At 38.8% G+C, this 20,673-nt stretch overlaps 1 protein-coding gene across 1 annotated transcript in view; it reads left to right on the top strand.

The window, feature by feature from the left end:
- Window positions 1-20,673, top strand: part of LOC127576137 (copper-transporting ATPase 2-like) — a 64,030-nt gene that overhangs the window by 17,236 nt on the left and 26,121 nt on the right. Inside the window, exons 4-10 of the mRNA XM_052026525.1 lie at window positions 3,633-3,793; window positions 7,725-7,886; window positions 9,750-9,826; window positions 9,917-10,091; window positions 13,107-13,340; window positions 14,384-14,475; window positions 19,071-19,198. Of these exons, the coding sequence (XP_051882485.1) occupies window positions 3,633-3,793; window positions 7,725-7,886; window positions 9,750-9,826; window positions 9,917-10,091; window positions 13,107-13,340; window positions 14,384-14,475; window positions 19,071-19,198 (1,029 nt within the window). The remainder of the gene's footprint in view (window positions 1-3,632; window positions 3,794-7,724; window positions 7,887-9,749; window positions 9,827-9,916; window positions 10,092-13,106; window positions 13,341-14,383; window positions 14,476-19,070; window positions 19,199-20,673) is intronic.

The following is a 20,673-nucleotide window of genomic DNA, read 5'->3' as shown; positions in this document are numbered from 1 at the left end:
CCATCAGGACCCAGGGACTTGTTGGGCTGCAGCTACAACAATTTGCTAAATGATGATAATTTTCCCAAGATCCTCTATCCCTTCTGTTTTCTGATTTCAAACAATTCCTGATATGTATCCTCTACAGTAATGACTCTTGCAAAATGTCTGTTTAATTCATCTGCTCTCCCCTTGTTTTCCAAATTAACTCCCAAGCCTATCTGCAGAACCAACACTCTAACGTTATTTTTTCTTTCTTGTATATCTATAAACATTCTTGCCATGTGTTTTTATATTTCTGACTACCTTTATTTTGTGCTCTTTTTTCCTTTATTAATCTTTTAGAAATTCTTTTTTTTTAAATACTGTCCATTTTTGACCTGCCACCCATCTAACTTCAATTATGCTTTTTTTCATTTTAGTTGGAGATACCATTTTAAACTTATATTTATTTAACCATGAATCATGAATGGTGGGTTCTCCCTTTGGGTTTCTCTTTCTCACTGGAAATTATCTAACCTGCATATTCTAAAATGTCTGCCACTGCATTTTGACTGACCAATCCCTTCACAGAATTACAAGTTCACTTCATTAGCTCCACTTCCATACCCTCATAATTGCCTTTATTTAAATCTGAAATACTAGTCTTGGACCCATTTATTCTTCCTTCAAACTGAATATAAATTCAGTCATATTTTGATCACTATGACCTATGGGTGCCTTCAGGATGAGGTCTTAATTCATCCTATTTCATCGCACAATACCAGATCTAGTATAAGCTGCTCTCTGGTTGGTTCTGGAACATGCTGCTGTAAGAAACCATCCCAACAACACTCAACTCTTCGTCTCCAGTACCATCTCTGATAGCAACTTCTAGATTTCATTGTTTATTCTGCATGTACAGAGAACAGAATTTCCAGTCAGTTTTACTTCATTATGATAATGAGCCCCATGACTGTCACCCTTATTATTAATGCAATACTTGGAAATAATCACGCTTCAAGAAAAACACCAATTTTTTTTGGCTTTGTGCCATTTTGGACACAAATGGAAGAAGAGAAGACTCGTGGTATTTACTATTGCCTCATATGCCTCCACTAGCTCTATGGAGCAGCCTTGGAAACTACAGAAGTTAGAGAAATGAAATCTTGGATCTCCTTCTGCATTGCTACATGCATGGGGAAAATGAGGAAGAAACTGCAGTCCAAGTAGGGGTAGGAATCCTGTTCGGCAGAGTGAGATGATAGTAGTGAACCTGCACCTCTCTTCTGGAGTCGATAAAAATAAGAATCGAGACATGAAAGTAACTGCTGATTTGCTATCAATTGCCTTATGCTGCCGCACAAATTCAAGATCTATTTCAATCACATGGAATCAGATATTAGAGATTCAAGTTATAGAGGACTAATTGTGAGCTGGATAGAAACTACATGCCAAAAATGAGTATGTATGAAATGTGTAAAAGGGATGGAATTGGGAGTCAGAGGCAGGTGGATGATAGGTGGAGGCAGACAGAAAAAAACTGTTTCCATTAGCTGTCTCCACCTTCACTCTCCCCTCCACCTAGCTCCATCTGCCTTTTCTTTTGGTTTGCTTCAACCTATCATCTACCTGCCTCTATCTCCCAACTCCACCCCTTCCCCTCCCCTACCTGGCTCTATCTACCTGTCATCCTTCACCCCTCCTTGGTTATCAATTATCTACTGACCCCTGTCTTACCACTATCCTTCTCTTCTTTATACTATCTTCCCTCCATTCTCAGTCCTGATGCACTGTTTCGACCCTAAAATATCAACAGCTCCTTTCTCCTACACAAATGCTGCTTGACCCACTGAGTTCCTCCACTAGACTGTTTGTTGCTCCAGATTCTAGCATCTGCAGTCTCTTGTGCCATCATAACACTGCTAGATTGTTGTAGGAAAGGAAATCATGTCATCCTTATCCAGTCTGCAACTCTAAACCCACGGTAAGTGTTAACTGCCTTCTAAGTTGGCCTAGCAAGTTAGTTATAATAAACAACTACAATAAAATTTATTAATTAAATCTAATGGATGTCCTAGTATTGCCCACCTATTGAATTCTCACACAACCTGACCCAATCTAGATGACTGCAAACTGTTCTTCCTTAACTTCTGTATACATGAACAAAATTGAGTAATTTGTTCCACAGATGAGTAAAGCAACAGCCTAACAAAACGCTCAAAATCATCCCTTCCAGCCAGCACCCCAGACTCTTCTTTCGCCACCTTTGGGTAGTCCTGCCATGCCAAGAACAAATACCTAGCAGGGGAGATGGTGAGTGAAACAATATGAGGGAAATAACCTTCTAGAACACATCTTCATACATTACCACAGATGTTTCAGTTCATGATGCTGTTGGTGGGAGTGACCAGTGCAAATCATTATGGAAATAAAGTCCCATTTACATTCTTGTGGATACTGTTGTATTGTGTGGCACTACCACTGAGCCGAGTGGAATTAGATACAGAACAAATCTGGCAGCCCAAACTAAGATTTTTGAGGAGCTTTGGCCAGAATTGTATCATCACTGCAATCTGAAAACTCCATGTCTGGTATTTTCCTTACTATATTGCATCAAGCCATTACAGCACTCAGTTCATTGAGGAGTATGGTATGAGCAGAATCAGGTTTACTTCCAAATGAGGCATAACATGGTGAAACAATAACTCAGGATTATGTGCAACCTCAGAACAATGGGATGAGATCTAATCTGTTTAATATTTTTACAATGTGTAGGGTGGAAGATAATTAAACAGTTAACAGGAGGAGAAGGATCCATGAGCATTCCCATCCTTAATCATCGGAGAGCTCAACACGTCAGGGCAAAGATACGGTCAAAATGTCTGCAACCATTGTCAGCCTAAATTGCCAGGTGGATAATCAGTCTTGGCCTTCTGATGACTCTCCAAATCATACAGTATCAAGACATGATTGTGCATTGTGGTTTCAGTAAAGACGATGAACACTTACCCATCCTGTTTGTTAAGCTGAAGTTTAATGCTACAGAAAAAGCTAAACTTTGTCAGTGAGAAAATAATCATGTGTCCTATCACAAGAAGCGGGACAAATTCAATCTGGCCAATTGGCATCCTTTTGATCTGTTGTAATGATTTTTAAAGTGAAGCTACATGTAATTGAGAGTGTTTTCAAGTACTTACTAATAATCTGTTCATTTTGCGTTTAACAAGTTCATAAGATTTCATTACAGCCTTGGTCCAAACGTGGACAAGGAGCTGAACTTCCAAGGTTAAAGTGAGAGCACTAGGTTTTGACACTATTTTACTGAGTTGTAGTCAATTAACTCAATGCAGCTCGAGGGGAAATTGGCCAACTGGTTAAGGACGGTGTATTTGTTGGATGGCAGTCATTTGAGCCTCGCGATTTCTGCGGGATTCCTCAGAGTAGTGTGCTTGATCCATCTTCATTTACCCTACATCACTCTATCATGACATCAATGTGAGGAAGAATTGTTTGTCTTATATTGCACATTTTGTGAGCTTTTTCAGTTCCCATGCATTTTTATATGATTTAAAAACAGCTTATCAGTTCTTTTTGCTTTGATTTTTTTAAAGTTTCTAGCTGTTTTCTACTAAATGTGAAATAACATTTTAAACGTAGTGGGTGTCTTTTAGGTATACATTCTGTTCTGGTAGCACTGATGGCAGGAAAAGCAGAAGTAAAATATAACCCAGACATCATTCAACCTACTGCCATTGCAGAATTTATCAAAACTTTAGGTTTTGGTGCTAATGTGATAGAAGGCACATCATCAGTTGGAAACTTGGAACTTAATGTAAGTATATTTCATTTTCTATAAAGTGACTATTGGTACTGCGTCCAATAGCATTTTTTAAAATTATTATTTCAACTTCCTGTGGGATGAGTTTCCAGGGGGTCTAATCCAGAGGCTCAGACTATTGTCCAGAGACATGTGTTCTAATTCTGCCACAGCAGCTGGGGTTAAATAATTAAATAAACTGAGGGCAGTAAACACAGTACAATCAGTAAAGTGACCATAAAACTACCAAGCTACTGTAAAAACCCAACAGGTCATTAATGTCTTTCAGGGAATCTTTACCTGATCTGCCGTCTTAACTGCCCTCTGAAATGGCCTAGGAAGCGAGGCTGATCAGATGACAATACTGGCCTTGCCACATCCCATGACAAAGTATATATTTAAAAAAAATCAGGAATAGACCAACAGTTTTCCTCTTGGATGTAAAAACTATTGGTATAGTTAGTCAAGAGGCCCAGGATTATGTCTGTCTTGTACAAGTGACAAAAGTCAATCTGTTTTTATTACTGAAACTCCAGGTTTGCTGATGAAATGAAAATAAGTGGGAGGGCATGTTGGGACTGGATATAAATAGGTTGAATGAGTGGTTGAAAACTTGGCTAATAGAGAGTAATGTGGGAGAATATGGTGTTATACACTTCATTTAGCGGAATCTGAAGGCTGCCCATGGCAACCCATCAAAAACAAGAGGGCACAGCTTTAAGATGAGGAGGAGGAGTTTTAAAAGGGATTTGAGGGGAAATCCTTTTACCCAGAGAGTGCTGATATTCCTCTTCCTTTCCAGTGCTGATGAAGGGTCTCGATCAAATCCTCTTCCTTTCCGGTCCTGATGAAGGGCTTTGACCAAAAATTTAAATCCACTTCCCATTGCCATACTGTCATGTCTATCCACAGCCTCCTCTACTGCTACAATGAGCCCAGATGCAGGTTGGAGGAGCAACACCTCGTATTCCACCTTGGTAGTCTCCAACCTGATGGCCTCAACATCAATTTCTCTAACTTCTGGTAACCCCTCCCCTCTGTTTCTTCCACCACCCCTTTTTCCTCTTCTTCCCCTTTTTATTTGTTTTCCTGCATTCTTGTGGCCCCCTTACCCCTTCTCTTTCCCCTCCCCCACCCTCATGACCTGCCCACTACCTCCCTCCTATTCCCCACCTCCTTCCCATTATTCCATGGTCTACTGTCCACTCCTACCAGATTCCTCCTCCTTCAGCCCTTTGCCTCTTCCACCTATCACCTCTCAGCTTCTTGCATCACTCCCTTTCACTCCCTGTCTTCCCCCTCTCACCTGGACTTGCCTATCACCTGCCAACTTGTGCTCTTCCCCCTCCTCTTTATTCTGGCTTCTGCCCTCTTCCTTTCCAGTCTTGATGAAGGGTCTCAACCCGAAAAGTCTTCCCCCTCCTCTTTATTCTGGCTTCTGCCCTCTTCCTTTCCAGTCTTGATGAAGGGTCTCAACCCGAAAAGTCTACTGTTTATTTCCCTCCATAGATGCTGCCTGACATGCTGAGTTCCTCCACCATTTTGTGTGTGTTGCTCCAGATTCCAGCATTTGCAGAATCTCTTATGTTGATGATATCTGGAACTTCTTGCCAGAGGAGGGGGTAGAATCAGATACAATCATTATGTTTAAGAGAATTTAGCCAGGCACTTAAATTGGCAAGGCATAGAAGGATACGGATCTAATGTGGGCAAATGGGATTAGTATAGATGGGGAGAAAAGGTCAACATGGACATGGTGGGCCAAATAGCCTGCTGTACAACTCAATGACTCCATAACTATTAACTAAATGGAGAAAGATTGCAGATGAGCAAAGTACAGAGGAATCTAGGTACTCTTCTGCAGGAATCACAATAAGTTAGCAGGCAAGTGCAAAAAATGATTAAGAAGGCAAATAGCATATTTTGGTCTCCTTTTTTAAGAAAGGGTATACTGGCATTGGAGGCAGTCCAAAATAGATTCATTAGGCTAATTCCTGAATGAGATGGTTGTCCTATCACAAGCGGCTAAAGAAATTAGATCTATATTGATTGGAATTTAGAAGGGATGATCTTATTGAAATATGTATGATCCATAGGGGGCATGACAGGATAGATGTTGAATTGTTTCTACTAGTGGGAGAATCTTGAACGTGGGGCCATCATTACCTGATTGGGAGATGACTTTTCCAGAGAGTGATGAACACCTGGAGTTCTCTACCCCAAGTTCAAGTTTATTGTCATGGGCAAACATACACAGGGTATAAATTCCATGAAAATTAGCTTTTTGCAGCAGGAACATAATATATTTACAAACATGACAAACATAAATCAACATACATTTACATAACTTACATGACAAAATAGACAAAATTATGCACAGCGACATTAGTGCAGGTTGAGGGAAATATAGTCTGAGGTAGTATTAGGGTTTTTCAGGTCAATTCAAGGATCTGATAGCAATGGGGAAGAAGCTGTTGTTGAACCTTGAGATGTAGTCCTTCTTGCTCCTGTACCTCCTACTTGATGGCAGCAACGGGAAGAGGGTATGGCCCGGGTGATGGGGGTCCTTAGTGATGGATGTTGCCTTCCTGAGATATCACATCTTGTAGATGTCCTTGATGGTGGGGAGAGCTGTACCCATGATGGAAATGGCTGAGTGCACTGCTCTCTGTAGACTCTTGCATTCCTGTGTATTGGAGTTTCCATACTAGGCCATAATGCAACCAATCAGAATGCTTTACATCTGTAGAGGTTTGTCAGAATCTTTGATGACATGCTGAATCTCCTAAGAAAGTAGAGAGTCTGGTGTGTCATATTCATGGTTGCATTTATGTGCTGAGCCCAGGATAGATCCTCTGAGATATTGACACCCAGGAATTTGCAGCTGCTCTCCCTCTCCTCTGTAGACCCTTCAATGAGGACTGGTGCTTGTTGGCCTGACTTCCCCTTCCTAAAGTCCATAATCAGTTCCTTCATTTGATTGACATTGACATTGCACTCAAGGTTGTTGTTTTGACACCACTCAACCAGCTGACCTATCTCACTCCTGTATGCCTCCTAATCACCATCTGTGACCACCCCAGAGGATATAGAGGAAGTAGAGAAAATTTTGAAAGACCGGGGAACTGAGAGCTATGGGGAATTGGTATCAAAGTGGAGATGAAGCCCGGGGCAGATCAGCCATTATCATATTGAATGGTGGGGCAGACTTGAGGGCCAAGTGGTCTATACCTGCCTCTATTTTCTTGTGTTCTCATGAAACATGATGGTTGATGGGTTAGTACAATGATGCTATTATGCAAGAAGATGTCTTTTAAGGCATTTATAATTCATAATAAGGTGTTTTCTTCATTATTGCTTATGATGGCTTACTGAGTGGCTCAGTGTAGCATTATGGGCCTTCTGGGTGAGATGCAAAAAAGATCAGGGATGAAACACCATTGACAAACCTTAGCATAAATGGGACTTGGTCTGGGTTAGTCTCTGAATAGAACTGCAGAGTAAATAAACCAGCCTTACCCCTTCTGAACACTCTGCTCTCCACTCCCTCCAATTCATAGCCAACTGTCTGTGCGACATCAGCCGTCTTGATTTTTCTGCTCCCCTCACCCACTCCAACCTTACCCCTTCCGAATGCTTCATTCCAGCATCATTAGTGTTTTTCATCTAGATTCCAGCATCTCAGCGTCTCAAATAAACCAGTGCATGTGCTGTCTAAATGAGACCACAACATTGGTGCTTTCTTTCTTATAGATTTCCTTAAAGTTGACAGATAGTTGTAAATTCATTGTTCAGCATAATTTGCAGCCCATTGACAGATTATCTTATTGACTTTCTCTTTATTTTCCTGTTGTATTAAGTGATGAATGATTAATAAACAACATCAGCAATGTCTTTTTCATACAAAGGTGCTCTTTGCTTTTGCAAAATAACTTGTACCTTTTAGGTTACAGGAATGAGATGCACTTCTTGTGTTCACAATATTGAATCCAAGTTAAAAAGAGTTGATGGGATTTTGCATGTGTCAGTGAATTTTGCTACCAAAAAAGCCCATATTAAACTGGATCCAGAATTACTGGGACCACGTGATGTCATCAGAATAATTGAGGTACATCCAATTCTGCCTTTAATGTTTATTATTATCAACATCAATTACCTTTTTCAATTTGTAAAGCTCATAGTGTAATTCAGCTTTATTTGGCTCTTACTGTGCCAGTGCATTGAGCTGCAATGAAGCCAAACTCAGTACAGTTCAGTTCTTATCTCTTTTATCTTTACAATGATAAAGGTCCACTTGATCTCTCCTTCCTCCCTTAGCATCTGTATTTGCTTTCTCCATTTTCTACAAACATTAAACTGAAGCCAAGATTGTCTTCAAGTGGATAGGAAAGGTTCCAGAAAGGAAGGGACACTTCCCTGGTGAATGATAATCCTTCAACCAATTGCACAAAAACAAATTCTGTGACTGACTGATATTGCATATCTGATTTTGAGACTTTAATTGACACAGATTGTCTGCTGCATTTCTTGGATGTATAGTATCAGATGTCCTAGCGTAGTGAAAAATGCAACACAAATGCAAGTCTTTCTTTTCTTTAATTAAGGCAGGTCCAATATCTACATTTATCTTCTCCCACATCAGTATCCAGATCCTAAACATTCCTTCCTTACGAGTAATTTGGGTGTACTCTCCCCAATCTAATACATCATATTCATTGCTCAGTTTGTGTTCCCTGTGCAGGGGAGAACAAAAGTATCTTATGTGATTGCTTTGTTAAGTCCATCTCTTCTGACTACAAGGGTGCCCTTTTAAGCCTGGTGCTTTAACTCCTTCTCTCATATACCCACTTTCACTTTTTTACTTTGTGTTCTTTCTTTCACATCTCCAATACCCACTATTTTATCTTCCTTTTAAAATGTTTCTTTCTTCCATCATCATTGCACTCATTTTACTCTCTCCACCTCAGGCTTCACTTCCACACTGCTTTCCTTCACATTAATAAAGACAAATCTGTTGACTCTTATGAATTACCTTTGGCATTTAAGAACAAAGGAAAGAAGAGTAGGCCATCTAGTTCCTCGAGCCTGCTTTTCCATTCAATAAAATTATGGCTGGTATGGTTTTTTTTTGCCTCAACTATACTTTCTGTAACTCTTGGCTCCACTGTAGTACAAAAATTCATCTATCTCAGTGCTGAATGTACCTAATAATCCAATGTCCCCAATTCACTGGAGAATTCCAAAGACTTGCAATTAGAAAATAAACTCTCTCACCTCTTAGTCTTGTGGCTGTCTCCTTATCCTGAGACAATGCCTCCTATTTCTGGAGTCTCCCATCGGGGAAACATCCTCTTTGGATCTACCCTATCAAGTCCCCTAGGAACCTATCCCCTATGTCATCGAGGTCACCACTCATTCTTCTAAACTCCAGAGCACGTAGGTCAAATCTGCTCCATCTTTCCTCAAAGGACATCTTCCTCATCCTAGAATTAATCCATTGATCCCTCACTGCACTGCAGCCAAGATAACAGTACTCTTCCTTTAATGAGGAGTCTAAAACTCCAGAGGTTTTTGTTTAATCATCAAATTAACAACCCTCTCCTCAGGTCTTTTAGCAATTCTCTTTTTATTCATGTATAACAATGTACCATTTGACATTTCATTTCCTAAATATATCACCTACTTTTGTTGTATTCAGCCTCTGATTTGCTCTTATTCTCATTTAATTATTTTATCATTATTACTATTGTTAATCTATCCCACCTTAAATTTTATTTGGTTTCTCAGCACCTTGTTTATTTATGGCTTTCTAAAACAACAAAGATGGAGGAACCTGATCATGTACATTATTCCTATCACAGGTCTGATATATTTTATCTCTCAGTGAAGATGTTTAAGTAAATCAGCTCAGTTCACTGCCCTTGATTACACTTCATTTTATCTTATTAGCTGAACTTTATTTCCATTATAGGGACTTGGCTACAGTGCTTCTGTCGTCAAAAGACATTCAGCAGTACATAATCTGGACCATAAAGAGGAGATAAAACAGTAAGCCTGTTTACAAATTTCCTAAAAGAAATGGAAAACTTTATTTTGCCCTAAGTGATAATTATATTTTTGTTTTCATGTAAATTTTAGGTGGAGGAAGTCCTTTTTGTTTAGTCTTGTTTTTGGCATCCCTGTCTTTGGTTTAATGATATACGTAATGGTAATGGACAACAACTACAGTGACTCCATGGCTCTTGAACAAAATATTATTCCGGGTTTATCTATTCTTAATTTGGTTTTCTTTGTTCTGTGTACTCCTGTTCAGGTGAGTAGAAATTGACAAAGTTTATCTACAAAACAGCACTAGTCAAATAATCCTGCTTAAGTATTGGGCATAGTACAGTCAAATTGAATCTGTCTTCTCATACTTTAGTGTAGGGCTGGAACTCAGTTGTTTAAAATAAGCCTTTTAATTAAATTTAGTAACATAAGCTTTTCTCTTAGCAACCTCTACTTGGGTACCTTATTTTGAATTCTGGCTACACTGCTCCATAGCTCTTTCAGTAAAAAATGAAGGGAATATGATAAGATGACTTGATTGACTTGATTTCTGCTTTTCTGGTGGAATGTTTCCAGTTTCCTTTTATTTTTCTTCAGATGTCATTGCTAAAATTGCATATTCACCAGGTGGCTTTGCAAGGACAAACTAACATCAGGCTGTAATACTGTATGTGTAATCAAGTTTATGTATGATTACCACAGCCTCATTGAAATAATCTTTATTTATAAAGATGTGCTGTAATCAATTAAATTAAATCCTTCCAAATTTTCAATCAACTTTTCAATTGCTAAAATACTAGTTCACAAAACATTTTATGTTATTTGTTTGTGACCAGCTATATTATAAAGAATATTTTACTGTGATGTGAACAACACAAGGCCAATTCATGTTCTATACTCCTCTGCACTTAAGCTTGAAACATTCCAGTATTGGTCAGGGCTCTTGATAGCAGTGTTGCCTCTGAATCATAAGATTGTTGCTTCAGAGACTTTTGCACAATTATCTAGGCTGGCAGTCCAATGCAGTACTGATGGAATGTTGCACTGTCAGTGGTGCCATCTTTGGGATCAGATATTAAACTGAGAACAAATCTAGATGGAGATAAGAGGTTCCTTGGTACTATTTTGAAGAAGGGTAGAGATATTATCCCATTACCTTGATCAATTTTTATCCCTGAATTAACATTACATAAACATGTTGTTATCGTATTGCTGTTTATGGAAACTTGGCTCTGTGCAAATTAACTGTTGTGTTTCCTATATTCCAACGGTCACTATGCTTACAAAGTACTTCAAATACTCTTTAAAAAGTGCTTTGGCATAACTCAAAGCTGCATAAAACATGATATAAATGGGAATTTTTAATTTATTTTTCAGCAAATATTATCAAGATCTGTTTTTTTTAAGTTGTTACCTAGCAGGCTATCAAATCCATTTACTAGAAACTTGTCTTAAATACAGTAAGACTTCAATAATTTGGCATGCTTGGGACTTTAGTAGTGCCGGACACGTCAGATTTTCCAGGCTATTGGATGCTATTCTCATTAATACTCCAACACACTTCTAATTCACTTCTTTTTTAGATTAGAATAAATTTTCCAGTGAAACAAGTAAGTTTAAAGGGAAAGCAGAGCAGTAAACAGCATCCTGGTGAGTTTAAAGGGAGCATAGGAAATGGGACAAAAAGCAGGACATTGGAAGAACTCACCGGATCAATCAGTATTCATGGAGGCAAGAGAAGTAAGTCAAGGTTTCACATCAGAAATGATAGGAAAAAGCAAAGAATGCTGGCATTTGGCAGTACAAGGTGAGGTGGGATAGATGCTGGTATGTGATAGGTGGAGCAGATGATGGGAAATGGGCATTGGTCAGATTAAAGGGACCAAGGTAATGAAGGCTTTGCTGAGTTTAAAACGAGTAAGGGAAACAGTGTCCCAATAAGTTGGTAGGAAACACTGGAAACCAGGACCTGCTGAGTTGAAAGTGATCACAGGTATCAGGGTTCCAGTGAGTTGAATGGGAGGAGGGGCATTGGGGCTCTGGTAAGTTGAAAGGGAGCATAGTAACCAGGGCTTCAGTGAGCTGGAAGGGGAGCATAGAAAATATCACCTGGTGAGCCAAATGGTGAACCAATGAGATTTCCAAATACTGTAATCAGATGGAGGATCATTGGAGTTTTACTGTATTATTCTTATCATACCTTGAGTATTATTTGTGTTAAATTATTTGTTTACATTTTTAACAGAAAAATAACTCTGTGCTTTATCATATAAATGTCTCCAATGGAATGCAACTTGTATTTCATAAGCTAAATTAGAGATTACAATGAAGCCAATGGTCTATGGAATTCAATTGAGGACACATTATGATGCAGCAGCATAGCTCAAAATATGGTAGGAAGGCTGAAAGAGAAAGGTAGAAGTAAATGGAAGTATCTTAGATCGGAAGATGAATGAACTGTCTACCTTATTACTATACTTAAAATTAATGGAATGGTATTTTGTTTAACTATAGGATTTGGCAAATCATGGTAAGAATTGTCCCAAGGTCCATAGGTTGACTATGGCTATAAAATTTAAGTTTAGGAACAACAGGAAAAAGTGAAATGCACTTTGAATTGTTTTTGAATTATATAGTCCTTATGTATTTCTACTTGCCAAAATTGTGCCTCAAGAAGTGGAGTATTTCCTGGACCCAGAAAAAAAACAAGATGGTCCAGAAGTTATTTACACAACAATATAGTGACTATCAAGAGACTCACATTCCCAATAATTAACAAATCAAAACTTACAAATCATCATGTCTTATAATATGTATGATTTACTTGGTGACCACAATAATCTGTTAATAAATTTTACTCTTGTGTCTAGGTCTTTTTTAATTGGTTTGTGTACCAGAAATCCTTATGTCAGTAACTTAAATTTGCAATGTATGACATTTTATGATAATTAAAATTATTTAATCTAATATTGGGGCGCTTTAAAACTTATTAAAACCTTCAATTAAATAGTATCTAAAAAGGTGTCTGTCTAGAAAACAAGTATTCGCTTTGAATAAATATTTCAGATATTGGATCAGCTTTTTTCTTGAATATTCATGTGAGAGTATTTTACATTTAAAAATAAACTGTAGGAAATTATCTATATTTCAGTGCTAATAGAAGTTCTAATAAACAACTGGGGGAAAAAATTGTAGGAAGATTATTACTCATTGAAGTTTTACCTGTTCTTTATTCCATACATTTAATTGATATAGACTTCTAATTAATATATTTTTGAAGTTTATTGGAGGATGGTACTTCTACGTTCAAACCTACAAGTCTCTTAAGCATAAAACTGCCAATATGGATGTGCTCATCGTTCTGGCTACTACTGTTGCATATCTGTACTCCTGTATAATACTGATTGTGGCCATCGTTGAAAAGACAGAACAAAGTCCAGTGACTTTCTTTGATACTCCACCAATGCTGTTTGTCTTCATTGCCTTGGGGAGATGGCTGGAACATGTAGCAAAGGTAATTCTTCACTCAAATAATTTACTGGGTAAATTCATTTTCCATTTGAAAATATTTATTTGTTATTCAATATGTAAACCACAATGAACCTTTACTTGATTTACTGTGTAGTTATTTTAAGTTTCATTTTTTTTCTCTCTTCTGAAGCCAATAATGCTTATGGGTTTTATTGTTGTCAATACTTGATCTTTAGCATACCAGAATGGCTATTCCAGTAGATGACCTTGACACTAAATATTAGTAAGGGTTTGGATTGTGGAAGCCAGCAAAACCAGAATGTTCTTATTTCTTGAAATATTTATGTTCTAACACGGGTAGTTAAATTGTATGAACATTTGCTGACTTTTTTTTCCCCTCCTCTCCTTAATTCAAAAGCATGAATCCAGTAGCAGAATTCTAACTCCTGACTTCACATCAATCAATTTATTCTTCCTGACAAGTGGAAAAACCTGAGGTGGTCTAGTCTCTGTGGATGCATTAGATGAAGCCATTATTTCTGTCGTTTCATTCTGATGGTCACCACTTTGGGAACCTAATTACTAACAGAGTATGCTGGGATAAATTAGTGCAATATAGCCTCCTACCAGCCCACCACCATACAACACATACCAGTACTATTTAGCTATATTGTGGCCATTGCACACTCGAGCTGGCGAGTTGGGAATTCAGGGGGGAGATGGAAGAAGAGAGAATGTTCGTGGTGGGTGGGATCTTTGATTATGTTGGCTGCTTTACCAAGGCAGCAAGAAGTATAGACAGAGTCCATGGAGGAGAGGCTGGTTTCTGGCATGTGCTGAGCTGTGCCCACAACTCTTGTGCAGTTTCTTGCAGTCTTGGGCAGTGCAGTTTTATTGCCAAACTTGGGTATACCTGGTAATTGATCCAAGTAGGTACCAAAAGGCAAGGAATGCATATCTTGGAGAGATGTCAAAAGGAAACCAGGAAGGATTTGAAAATGAAAGAGAGGGGCAAGAGGATAATTATAAATGGATACAATTATCTTAATGATAACATCACGTTTCCAAATGGTGTTTTTATTGTAGAGTAAAACTTCAGAAGCATTGTCTAAGCTGCTATCCCTTCAAGCTACAGAGGCTACAGTGGTGGCACTGGGACCAGGCAACTCAATACTGGGGTAAATTGTCAATTTAAATTCAACTGTTGCAATGTCTCTGTGATATCATTAATTTAGATAAATGCTATAATCTAGTATGTTATAGTCTTGTTTTCATTGTTTTAACACTTGTGTTCCTCTCTGGCTTCACATTGTCTGTTTGTACACTGGATAGACAATTTGCTCTTAGACCATGTCAACTTCATTGGGGAGGCTGACTGGAAACTTCACAAGAATGGTACATGTTGACCCATGATACAATTTCCCCCACACCCATTTACAAGATAGGGAAGTGGCTGTTCTCAATACCTTCCACAGTAATAAACCAGGCTAGTTTGTTTAGGGCATGAAAGAAAAGCATATTTTTAAAGATATATTCTGCAATTTGAAGTTTGAAACTAAATACTTGAGGTGATTATAATTCTTGGCTGCAATTTCCACCATTAACTTTGGATGACATTTTGTGAAACATAGAAGTTGTTATTCCTATTGCCTAGGGAGTATAAAAATGTTCCTAAAGCATTTAATTAACTGAAAACAATAAAAATAGAATCAGCCACATGGGTTGGTAGTAGGAGAAGGAATTTAAAACAGAAGTTTGCATCTTTTCTTTAATGAACTGTAGATGTGCATATCCAGGTATATTCTGAATAAATTATGCCAATACAAAGCATATGAATGTTTTACAGTAATGTAAAAACAAAAAAAAACTGCAGATGCTAGAAATCTGAAATATAAACAAAAAATGCTTGAAATACAAAGCAGATCAGACTGTATCTGTGGAGGCAGAAATAGAGTTGATATTTCATTTTGATGACCTTTCACCAAATCTGGAAAAGTGAGGAAACAAGTGTGTTTAAATTTGCTGCTGTTTGGTAGTTTGAGCTGGTGAAATCATACCATTCCCACAGGATTTATGTGTCTTTCAAATGCATTAACTTGAGGTTCTCCGTACAATCTCAAATGCTCCTCCTCCATTTTTAGTGGTCATGAGCCAAGGATTCCCAAGAGTCAGTGGGGTTGTTGCATTTTTTTTCAGGAGACTCTGCACACATCCTTGAATCCTTTCCTCTCTATTTCTAGTAATCTCTTCCCATTTTGGAGCTTGGAATGAAATGTCTGTTTTGGTATCCACTATAGGGCATGCAAATGATGTGGCCTTACAAATAGTGCTGACTGAATCTAACTGTGGCTGTAATGCTAGATATTGTTGGCCTGGGCAAGGACTCTCACATCACTCTCTTTCCAATAAATTTGGAGGCTTTTGTGGATACAACATTGGTGGTATTTTTCCAATTCCTTGAGGTGCTGACTGAAGGAAATCCATGAAGGAAATCAGTTGACCATGAGTTTTGTACCAAGCCTGAGGTCTTTAGGACCTTTTTTTTATATAAAGAACCAACTAAATGGTGTTAGCATATGCTGCTATTCCAGAAAATTCTATGTGAATACTAGAATATTGCCTGATTTAATCCAAACAAATTATATGACTTAGCTAAAGAGCATAATAGTTTGTTTCATAAGCTTTGTTTGAAAAGTCATAAGCTTTGTTTGATAACGAGGGAGGTGAAGGATAAAATAAAAGCAAAAGGGGCGGTGTACAAAGTAGCAAAAATTAGTGGGAAAACAGAAGATTGGAACGATTTTAAAAATCTGCAGAGAGAAACTAAGAAGGTCATTAGGAAAGCAAAGATGAGTTACGAAAGGAAGCTGGCGGACAACATTCGGAAGGATTCTAAGAGTTTTTTTAAATACATAAGGAATAAAAGAGAGACACGGGTTGACATAGGACCAATTGATAACGGTGCAGGAGGTATTATAATGGATGATAGTGAGATGGCAAGGGAATTGAATGAATATTTTGCATCGGTCTTCACCGTGGAGGACATAAGCAATGTGCCCATTAGTCAGGAGTCTCACGAATTGGAGCTGAGTTCAATTGAGATTAATAGGGAGAAGGTGCTTGGAAAACTAAAGGGGCTTAAGGCTGATAAGTCTCCCGGACCGGATGAGGTGCATCCCCGGGTTCTGAAGGAGGTGGCTGTGGAGATAGCGGAGGCGTTGGCGGTTATTTTTCAGGACTCGATAGATTCTGGCATGGTTCCGGAGGACTGGAGGGTAGCGAATGTAGTTCCGTTATATAAGAAAGGTGGGAGGCAGCACAAAGGCAATTACAGACCTATTAGTCTGACGTCAGTGGTGGGAAAATTATTGGAGTCTATCCTCAAGGAGGAGGTTACCGAATACCTAGAGGCGCAAGGCAAGATAGGACCTAGTCAACATGGTTTTGTGAAGGGGAGGTCCTGTCTGACCAACCTATTGGAGTTTTTTGAAGAAATCACAGGTAGGGTGGATAAGGGAGAGGCGGTAGATGTTGTGTATTTAGACTTTCAAAAGGCCTTTGATAAGGTGCCTCACAAGAGACTGATTAATAAGATGAGAGGTCATGGAATTATGGGCAGGGTAGCAAAATGGGTGGAGAATTGGCTGGTTGGCAGGAAGCAAAGGGTGGAAATAAAAGGATCTCGTTCTGGTTGGTTACCGGTTACTAGTGGTGTGCCGCAAGGGTCGGTGTTGGGGCCTCTCCTTTTTACCTTGTACATCAATGATTTGGATGATGGAATAAATGGTTGTGTGGCTAAGTTTGTGGATGACACCAAGATAAGTGGAGGAGTAGGGAGCATAGAGGAAATAGAAAGAATGCAGAGGGACCTAGACAGTTTAGGAGAATGGGCAAGAAAATGGCAGATGAGATTCAATGTTGAGAAATGTGCAGTTGTACACTTTGGAAGTAGAAATAAGCGGGTAGATTATTATCTAGAAGGAGAGAAGATTGATAGTGCGGTAGTACAAAGGGACTTGGGGGTACTTATACAAGATACCTTAAAAGTTAACCACCAGGTTGGATCGGTGGTTAAGAAAGCGAATGCTATGTTGGCATTCATCTCGAGAGGTATAGTGTATAAAAGTAAGGAAGTGTTGATGTGGCTCTACGGGGCGCTAGTGAGGCCTCATTTGGAATACTGTGCGCAGTTTTGGGCCCCGCATCTTAGGAAGGATGTGCTGACGTTGGAGAGGGTTCAGAGGAGATTTACGAGAATGATTCCAGGAATGAAAGGGCTTAAGTATGATGAGCGTTTGTCGGCTCTTGGACTGTACTCGCTGGAGTACAGAAGGATGAGAGGGGACCTCGTAGCGACATTTAAAATGTTGACAGGTAAGGATAGAGTAGATGTGGCTAGGCTGTTTCCCTTGGTGGGCGTGTCCAGGACCAGAGGGCACAATCTTAGAATTAGAGGGTACAGTTTCAAGACAGAGATGAGGAGAAGTTTCTTTACCCAGAGGGTGGTGAAATTGTGGAACTCCTTGCCACGCACAGCAGTGGAGGCCAGATCAGTGGGGGTGTTCAAGGAGGAGATAGACAGATATCTAAATAGTCAGGGTATCAAGGGATATGGGGATAAGGCTGGCAAATGGGATTAGAATAGTTTTTTTTTCTCTCTCTTTTTTTCCCACCCCATTTCTTTTTCCCTTTTCCTTGGAGCAGACTCGATGGGCCGAATGGCCTGCTTCTGCTCCCTTATCTTGTGATCTTGTGATCTTGTGACCAAAGTAGTTGGGGAAATAAAGATGTCTGTTTTTAAGCCCTTCTGCTGAGATGCTTCTGCAAAATACTTTTTTATATATAGTTTTGACAGACAAATTCCTCATTCTGTTCTTTAACCATTCCCACTGAACTGGAAGGGGAGGAAATGAAAGATAACAGAGAAGAAGACCAATCTATCGCTCCTTATTATGTACATATCATTCATTGGGACCACTTGCTCAAGGTTTTATCAGGGAAGATTTGCTTAAGGTGGAAATAGTTAACAAAGGAAACATGGAGGCAATTGCATGTATTGGCACCTCTGACAATGCAGCCATCCCCTCATTAATGTGCTGCGGTGCCAGCCTAATTATTTGCACTCAAGTCTTTGGAATGGGTGTTGAACTCAACACCTTTGAATGATATCACACACAAATAGCAACAAAACAATCTTAAAGCTTATTACCCACTGATATTATATTGGACAGGATATAAAATTTGTCTGACACACACCTACCTGGTTTCTGTTGCATTGGTTAGATCAATAGGAGAGTTTGGATCTTGCATTTCGCTACAGACCATGAACACTGGACAATGCCTTTTGTTGTATCAAACTTCTGGAGTGCATTTAATACACGGTGATTGTGTTTCTGGATTTTTCTTACTCCAATAAGCAAATCCCTACCCTTTATGCTCATGGTAAACATTAAAATCTAATAGTATGACCCAAAGAAGAAATGCAGAGAATAACTTTTAAGGTGCCATTGACCTGTTTCTCAATATATTCTCATCTGATGTAGATTCAATAAATTGTACATGCCTCAGTTGTTGGAGTCTAGGAAACATTTCTTAGTAGGTTTTACCTGTAAAATTATGTTATATTAACCATTTGTTTTAATTTACAAGACATCTGCATTTGATAATAGTAGTGAAAGATTACATAGTTTATATCAGAAACTGCAATTTTCTGAACATTTTGCAAACAGATATATACAAACATGAATATTCTCCTTTATTTTGATCCTTTCAGTGAGGAGCAGGTAGCTGTGGATCTAGTCCAAAGGGGTGATATTATAAAGATTGTTCCTGGTGGCAAGTTTCCTGTTGATGGAAAAGTAGTGGAAGGTTCCTCTATGGCAGACGAATCTCTCATTACAGGTATGTTTTGATCTTCAAAATTCACTGGGCCTACAATGTTTCTTTCTGTGTCTTTTAAAGATGCCAATTTGTTGTCTCATAAAACAAATACCTAAAACAGGGCAAAGTAATTAAATAAGCATTGCTGATAAGGCCAGCATTTGTTGCCCAGTCCTAGTAGTCTTTGAAGAATTAGTATTGAGCTGCCTTCTTGAACTGCTGCAGACCCTCTGAAGGAAGTCCTACAGTATTGTTGGGAAGAGACTGTTAGGATCAAGAGCAAGCAATAAAGAAGGAATGTAGATATATTTGCGAGTCAGGGTGGTGTGAAATTTGGAGGTGGCCGTGTTCCCATACACATGCTGTAGTGCATTTTGTAGGTGGTACATATTGTTGCCACCATGCCAGTAGTGTAGAGAATGAATATTTAGGGTAGATGGTACCAATCAAGCAGACCATTTTGTCCTGGATGGTAGTAAGTTTCTTGAGAATTGTTGGACCTGCAAGTGGAGAATATTCCATCATGCATCAGACTTGTGCATTGTATATGATGAAGAGGCCCTGGAGTGTCAGCTGCTCTTGTAACCAAAGAGGTTGAGATTCTGGTCAGTAGTGACCCCTACATGATATTTATGGTTTAGGGCTCAGCGATGGTAATACATTGAATACCATTGTTTCAGGTGGTTAGTCTCTCTCTGGTTGATGGTCAATGCCACCTAAAACCTAAGGTCTAAATCTTGCTGCATACAGCTATGGACTGGTTCATTTACTGAGGAGTTGTAAATGGATTTGAACATTGTGCAATTCTCAGGTACATACCCACTTATGACCTAATGATGGAAAAAAATAAGCTGAAGATAGTTGAGCCAAGTGTACTGACTTGAGAGACCCCTGTAGTGATGTTCTGAGGCTCAGGTCATTGACCTCCAACAGCCATGTCCACCAGTCAAAATGTAAAGTATTTCAAGAACCACCCCCATTGTAGGGAATATAATGTTTTGTACTCTTGTTTTAAAATCTTATAATTTGGACCTCCGGATAATTTGAGTTGGAATTGCATTTAGTTACACCTGTGCCATCTTAGAGCAATTGCTTGTTTATTTTTTTTTGTGATTCAATTTTTTGATGGCAAAAGATCATGCTAAATTTTTATGAGTGGATGGTATCTATTCTACATAATGAGAATATTGTATTTATCATTTTTTATTTATAAATCTCAGTGATGGTTATGGAACAGTACTTAGCATTTTATCATATTAAACACTCTGGACTCTTCAATTACTTTACCTGTGGGGTTTAATATTCACAGCACAGCACATTATCTACTCATCCTATTCAGTTGTTTTGAGCATACTTAGAGCTCGTAGTTATCTGGATACATATCAATCTACAGAATTATTCAGTAAATTGGCCCCCAATTTGAGTAAACGCTTCAAAATGACAGGAATTTCAGTAATCATGGCCCTTACCCTCTATTGTCCAATGCACTGTCTATA

The sequence above is a fragment of the Pristis pectinata genome, chromosome 11 (assembly GCF_009764475.1).
Source record: "Pristis pectinata isolate sPriPec2 chromosome 11, sPriPec2.1.pri, whole genome shotgun sequence".
Lineage (NCBI taxonomy): Eukaryota > Metazoa > Chordata > Chondrichthyes > Rhinopristiformes > Pristidae > Pristis > Pristis pectinata.
This window is presented reverse-complemented; position numbering and strand designations above follow the sequence as displayed.